The sequence below is a fragment of the Tiliqua scincoides genome, chromosome 11 (genome assembly GCF_035046505.1).
Source record: "Tiliqua scincoides isolate rTilSci1 chromosome 11, rTilSci1.hap2, whole genome shotgun sequence".
NCBI lineage: Eukaryota > Metazoa > Chordata > Lepidosauria > Squamata > Scincidae > Tiliqua > Tiliqua scincoides.
Genome location: NC_089831.1, coordinates 5,972,589 through 5,980,096, shown reverse-complemented (window position 1 = coordinate 5,980,096; position 7,508 = coordinate 5,972,589). Strand labels below are relative to the sequence as shown.

General features: G+C 49.1%; 1 protein-coding gene across 3 annotated transcripts in view; it reads left to right on the top strand.

Annotated features, from left to right (window-relative positions):
- The window catches only part of TACC1 (transforming acidic coiled-coil containing protein 1), a 52,410-nt gene continuing 44,902 nt past the window's right edge, over positions 1–7,508 (top strand). For all 3 annotated transcript variants that reach the window (XM_066639365.1, XM_066639366.1, XM_066639364.1), the window contains exons 1-2: positions 1–227; positions 3,411–3,526. In XM_066639365.1, the coding sequence (XP_066495462.1) occupies positions 58–227; positions 3,411–3,526 (286 nt within the window). In that variant the 5' untranslated portion in view covers positions 1–57. The remainder of the gene's footprint in view (positions 228–3,410; positions 3,527–7,508) is intronic.

Sequence of the window (7,508 nt, the reverse complement as noted above, 5' to 3'; positions counted from 1 at the left end):
GGAGCGGCTCCGGAGCGAGAGCGCTGCTGCCCTGCCCTTCCATCGCCGGCAGCCCCGATGGCCTTCAGCGCCTCCTGGCAGATGCTCTCCCCGGTGCAGTGGGCCAAGTGGACGTGGTCCGCGGTGCGGGGAGGCGGCGGCGGCGGAGCCGAGCCGGGGAGCATCTGCGCCGCGGACGGGGAGGACGCGGAGGACGCGCAGGCGGAGACCAAGTCCCTGAGCCTCAGGCAAGTCCCTGCCCCGACACGCGTCCCGCGCGCGTCCACACGTGACGCAGCCTGGGTTTGGGGGGCAGACCACTCCACAAGGCTGCTTGGTTCGCCCACCGCGCCGTCCCCACCCCAGGCCGTTTTTGAAAACTAAGACGCAGGCACGGGTCAGTTCACACGCGTGCACACACGTGTTCTGGGTTGCATCGTCATCTGGCTTGGTAGATATGGAGGCTTCTGTGGCGGCCCAAGGGCGAGTGGTCTGCGTGGAAGCCGCCCGCACTCAATCACGTGTGCAGCACTCCAGTCTGAGCCAGGGGCAGGTCCAGTGTTTGGGGGCGGGGCACGTCCCCCCCGGGGCATATTTTTTTTAAATTAACATTCGTGCACAGGTTGGTTCACATGCACATGCGTGTACGCACGTGTTCCATGTTGCAGCAGCAGCATCTAGCCTGGCAGGTATCGATGCATCCATTTCGGCATAAGAGTGGTTTGAGTGGAAGACGTTCACACGTGACGGGCCATCAGTGCTGGCAATCAAGCGTGTGGCGCTCCAGTCTGAATGAGGGGCAGATCCAATGGGGGGGGGGCGTGAGCACTAACTTAACTCCAGAGACCAGGTCAGCCAGGCAGGTGTCCTGGGCTTCCAGTTGGTTGGGCCTCCATGGACAAGGTTTGTGGGGCAGGTAGACCTGGGCTCCTACCTAGACTTGGAGCCCAGATCTGCCTTGCCAGGTAGCCCTGGGTTCCTATTCCGACAGCCCTCTGGAGCCACCTCTTCCAGGCAGGTAGACCTGGGCTCCCATCTATGCTCAGGCTGCTCCCTATCCCAGCAGGTGCTTTTCCCCACTGGTGTAACATTTTGGGGGGGCCACACACCCATCCCCCCCCGTCTGAACGCGGGACTGAAGCAGGCCTCCATCTGCAAGACGCTGCCCTTGCAGCTGTGTAACTGTTCTGATGTTAGACCTGTAATGGTCCATTCACACATGCAGGTCATTGCTTGATCTTGTAAGTGGCCAACCTGCTTGTGTGAACCAGCCCAGAGCTGCAGGCTTTCTGATGAATGGGCAGGATGCTTGTTTACCTTCCTATACCTTTCTATATTTTGTATACCTCAGAAAATGCAACGTGGAGTGACTCTATTTTTTGGAAATGCACTTGTGAATAATTTTGAGCTAGGTCTTAGCTGCTTGTAGCCCAAGTTGCACGACTGTGGGCCCAATCCCATGCATGTCTACTCAGAAGTAAGTCCTACTGTAATCATCATTGGGGCTTGGAACCAGATAAGTGTGGCTGGGATTGCAGCCTGAGTGTGGCCCTGGGGGAGATGGGAAGTGCCAACAAAGGAATGCCCCTGAGTACATTTTTGTTCTTAATAAATTACATTTTTATCCTGTCCTCCTTCCAGGGAGCTCAGGGCACTATTTGGTGTTCCTTACTGTTATCCTTTTCTCTTCCACATGTGGTAATCATAATCCCCAGCTTTCTGTAATTACTCTCTGTGGGAAAAGAAATGCACTCTGTGCATGTTTTGACATGTTTGAGGGAGATTAGAGAGAAAAGGGCTTTCAGGTTAAAAAGCAACCTACAATCACTTTTCTGAAATCCAGGTTGAGCTTCAGGGCCTGTATTTAAGGAAGTAATTATAGGCCTGAATTCTGTCTGCCGGTCTCTTTCACCCTCTGTTGTGGGACTTCTTTTGCCAGATCAGGGAAAGTAATCTGGGCATGGCACTCTGTACATGCTCAAAGGCATGCTGCCCTTTATTATGTGTCCCAAAGCTTTCTGTTTTGGAATGGCAAGCAGTTGGGGGGGGGGAATTACATGTGGGCCAAATCAAGTTCTACTCTTTAAATGCTCCCCAAAACATTCTAGTGCATCCCAGACTTGGTTAATCAAGTGGAAAGGGGGGGGGGCGCGCCTGCCTGGATGTCATGTACTCTAATTGTGAACCCCATTCTGTCTGTTGTGATAGTAGTGGTTATTTACTGGTGACAAAAAGGCACTCTGCACATGCTCTAAAGCAGGGGTCTCCAGACTTTTTGGCCAGAGGGTCGCATCAAATATCTGGCCTGGTGTGGAGGGCTGGAAAAACAATTTAAATATAAAATTTAAATAAATAAATAAGAGATGGAACTTAGATGAGTGAATAAATGAATGAATGGGCTCATTCATTCAACCTCTCTGGCCCTCAGAACACCCTCCAGACACAATCAGAGCACAGTTCTGGTCATGTTCAGTTGAGTGGCCCAGAGGCTTTCAGGGGAGAAGAGGTTGGTCACGGGCCGAAAAGAGGCTTGCTGGGGGCCACGTCTGGCCCTCGGGCCGGGGTTTGGAGACCCCTGCTCTAAAGACTTGTTTATTATGGGTTTGTATTTTCCATGTCTGTCTCTAGCAGAGAAAGTGAGTCCCTGAGCAAAACCTTAGGACCCAAATCTGGGACTGGAACTGCAGGCAGGAGTTAATTGCTTTTTACTGTGTGCTGGCCCATGTGCGAATTTTGTCTCAAATCTGTTAGCCCCAGGAAGGAAGCTTTTGTTGGTACCAGAAGTGAAGCTTCCTTCCTGGGCTGATAGCAGCTGGGGGTGGGCATAGCCATCAGGGTGGCAGGAAAGGGTTAAAGGCCCTCCCTCCTTGTATGCCACAGTCCCAGTGTTGATTGGCATCTCCTGTCTGACACAGAGGCTGTTTTCACTTTAAACACATGGGCGCAAAGTATGCATTTAGCAAAAAGTGTAGCTTGGCCTTCAGTAATGTGCCTTAACGTGGCAGCCGGTGTTGGTCGCAGGAGCCATGTCACAGGTCAAGAGGGGATGTGCATTCCCATGCACTAGAAACCATGTGTCCCTGCGCATGGAAGGATGCACTTTTCCCCACTGTACATTATGTTAAGGTCAGCCTGTTACGATGGTTGGGATTGCACATGGCCCTCTTGATGCCTCACTATTTGGCCCCTCTGCTTCTGACCCCGAGGGGGAAACAACTTCCTGCCCTACTTGGGAACCCCTCCTCCTGCACATGAACAAGGCATCTTGGCTGGACACAGCGCATGGATGGACCTGTGGCTGGATCTGTCAGGGCAAAAAATCCTGATTGCCTAGGAGACCCCTGGAAGGCTGTAAACTACTTGCTCAGGGAGGTGTCCCGAGCAGCTCCGGGAGTGGTTAACTCGCCCTTCTCTCCCCTCCTCCTTGGCAGTGTGGATTCAGAAGGCGATTTTGGGACCCCTGAGGCAGAGACCCCGATCCATTCGCTGGGGAAGGAGCTGGAGGACCCATCACTGCCACTGCTGGAGCCTGGGGTTGAGTCCCAAGGTAAGGAACTGCCGAGACCATTCTGCGCTTTTTACTCAAATCAAATGAGTGCCCTTTTTCTCCACCAGTGCGCTTAAAGAGAGCATAGTTCTTGCTACAAGGTTGGAGATCCTATGTGGGTGGTCATTAATGTCTTTAGATCAGCATTTCTCAAACTGTGGGTCAGGACCCACTAGGTGGGTCGCGAGTCAATTTCAGGTGGGTCACCTAGCATCTAGCTCAGCCACCATTGAAATTACAGAACTGAAAATACAAGATACAGAGCTGCAGGGCAGGCTCCCAGTGGGAGAGAGCATGGAGCTTTGCCCTGAATAGATGGGAAGATGGGATGCTTGCTGAAAAGGGGGAGAACTGAGTGGTTGGAGAAGGATCCAAGTCTGCTTTGACTTCCAAGCGGGAATGTTTGAATTCTGAGCTATCCATAATAACAGCACAAGCACATTGTGTAACGGAACCTTTGGTTGACTGCAGCTTAGGTTTGAAGCCTAAATTGATGATGTCACTTCTAGCCATGACGTCACTTCCAGGTTAATGGCATCACTTCCAGTGGGTCCCAACAGGTTGTCATTCTAAAAAGTGGGTCCCGGCGCTAAAATGTTTGAGAACCACTGCTTTAGATGAATAAAGCAATTATCGTTCATGTTATGCGGTGGGCCCTCTTTATCCATGGCGTTTTTGTTTAAGAAACCCCCACGGATAACAAATTCCACAGATGCTGAAGTCCAGCACCTGATGTCCCAGTGACTTATCTGGGGGTTGCACTGGACCTGTGGCCCACTCCATGGGCCCCCCACCTCTTCACCTGGCCTCCAGGACCAACTGGAAGCCATTTCCTGTTCATGTCTGCGACTTCCGATCATGTCTGGGAGGTGTTCCAAGGTACGGGGAAGCCTATGGAGTGGGCCATGGGCCTTCCCATGCCTCAGAACACCTCCCAGATGTGACCGGAAGTGGCTTCTGGTTGCACCCTGGCGGCCCTCCGAGGCACAAGGAAGGCATTGGTGGATGGTGGAATCCGCAGGTGCTGAGCGCACGGATACCCATTGTATAAGAAATTGTCATGTACTAACCCAGTATGTTGACTTCGTACAGAAAGCTTTTCGTGGTGGGCCTCATTACAGAATTCTATGTGTATAGGGCGGGAGGGTTTGCCTGACCCACCCACCCCCAATGGTGACCTTCCATTAGCAAGTGCAGTCTTTTCAAAAAAGACTTTTTAAAGAATTTAACCAAAAGAAATCTCTTGTTGGTTTTAAAAATGAATCTGTTGATATTGTGCTTTTGAACTGTTATCTTCCTCTCCTGTCTTCTTGTGCTGTTTATGGTTTATATAATTTTAATCTTATTATGTTATTTTTTCATTGTTGGCCTTGATGGGACATAAATCTTTCAAGTAAAGCAAACCAATATAATCCAATCTGATACACCCTAAGAGAGGCATTCCCCGCTTCTGATGCTGAAAGGAGGAAAGAAGGATTGTAACCTGAACTTTTGCAATTGCACTGTACTGCTGCAGACAGCAGTACATTTCTGGGTGCAGAATTCAGCATCTTGAGATGCTTGGCTTCCATTTAAAAAAACAAACAAGTTTCTAGTCCTCAGTACTGCAGTTAGGCTTGAAAGTATTTATTTAAAAGATTTATATGCCGCCTCTCCCCTTGTGAAGAAGATACCTGATGTGGGCAATCTATAGTCAGATCTTGGGCTCGGAGTTTTGGGTCTATCAGCCTGTAGGGGTTCTTTTGTCCCCCCCTCCCCATTAGCAGAATCAGTTATGTCCAATAACTTAATTCACCCTCATTTGCATAACTGATGTAAGTACATAAGATCCGCATATCTTGCCACTCCCTTGCCTTTGGCATTCAGAGGCATGGCTTGTAGCTTGGACTTTTCCTCCATATTTATGGATGGACTTTTCCTCCATAAATATGTCCAATCCTCTGTTAAAGACATCCAGGTCAGATGCCATCACCAGATCCTGTGGCAAGGAGTTGCACAGACTAACGACCCTTAGCTTTTCCTAGTATAATACTTTATAATGCTTTCTGACTGTGAAAAGCACTTCCTGTGCATCATCTTCATGTAGTGCTTCCAGCAACCATGTAATTTGCAGGTATTTCTGTCCCCATCTTGCAGATGGAGAAGACTGAGGCCAAGGAAAGGTGTGGCTTTCCTTCAGTCCACCTGGGAGTTCATGGCAGAGACTAGAGCTGAACTGGCAAAGTCCAGATTCTTCGCACAGTCTCTTATCTGCTAAGGCTTTGATTTTACTTACTTACCAAGTTGGTTGTAACCAGGGACGCTGGAGGTCCATGGTGTGTACATGCGTTCCCATTCTGTATGCGTTTGCTAAAATATTGGGATCTCTAAATTGGTTATTTTTTTAAATTTTTTAATGAACAGGAATATTTTTCTGGTCCTCATGCCTAGGAAGAGTCATTTTCAGAATTTGCAGCTGGTGTCTATGGACTGCTCCTTTTGCAGGGACATTGGTTCTGCCTTCCTGGCCCCCGGTCATATCAAGGGTTTCTCCCAGTCCTCTCTGTGGAGATGTCAGAGAGTACACTAGGCGCGTTCTGCATCCCAAGCAAGTGCTTCAGCCCTGCCTGATGCAAAGAGCATGAATTACATGATGGTTTGACCAGGTCTGAAAAGAGCATGAAGAATTTTGTTTCTTTAAAAAGACAGTTATCTGGTGTATAATCTGTGGAACTCCTTGCCACTGGATGTGGTGATGCCACCTGGCTTGATGCCTTTAAAAAGGGGATTGGATAGATTGATGAATGAAAAGTCACAAGCAGATTATAGGCCATGAGAAGTAGGCTTTCTCTGAACGGGCCAGATGCAAGCGAGTAGCAACAGGATGCAGGAATCCCGTTGTGTTGTGTGCTCCCAGAAGCATCTAGTGGGCTATTGTGAGATATAGGAAGCAGGACTAGATGGGCCTTTGGTCTGATCCAGCAGAGCTGATGTTCTTATGTTCATTGTGCTCTCAGTTTCACTTCCCCTTCTCAGCCGCGTGCCTTTCGGAAACCTTGGTCTGCAATAATGAGCGGGCCGTTGGTGCATGGCTGATGAAAGCTCCAGAGTGTTCTCTGCTTAACCCTGAGAAGGCCTCAGGAACAGCCCTGGGTTCTGTGGGAGGGGGATGCAGCGGGGCCTGTCAGCCGAGCTATATATGGCAAGACTGGAGTGTTTGCTTTGTGTGAGCTAGGAAGGGAAGTGGAACACCTTTTGGTGGTGTTCTTAAGCTTAGAGTTTTCAGCCGTTCATGCATGGGTGTTGCCTGCATCCCAGACATCGTGCAGATTTTTTTTAGGTGGTGCTCCAAGGAACCATGGGAGTTCCCCGACTAAGTTCAGTAATAGTGGCCAAGCTTCTCCAAAGGATAAGCTGGTTCAACATGGTTTGGTTTTTTTTAGCATTCAGCATTAAATTACCCATCAAATGATATATAACATGATGGTACTGTTCAAAATGTGGAGATTTTCACAATTTTGACCAGTAGTGGTGTCACCCACCCTTGAGTTTATCACCCGCACCCCCGAGCAATGCCACAGCCTGTCTGCACCCAATTCATGCAGGTCATCATGGGCCCCATGTGCATCAGGACTTCAATCAGTGCAAAAATCTGGTCTGACTTCTCTATGTCAGTTTCAGACACCTGACTAAAGTCCCTAACTGCATGGGGTTTTCCATCTGGAAAATGGGCACCCAAACCACCCTAAGAGATGGACATTACTAATGTTTTAAAGTTGGGGAACTGAAATTGGGGATCCACGACAGATCTGAGCCCAAACCCTGGGAGGAAACCCAATTCCTTTTTTTTTGTATAATGCTTCATTTATTTATTACAGATACAGGTAAGGAAAATTGGATAGACTTAGGGCTAGGACTACATAGGTTACACACGAGGGTGGTGGCCATCGATTACAACAAACATTAATCCAAACGAAATTAATAATCAATACAAAAATTATCA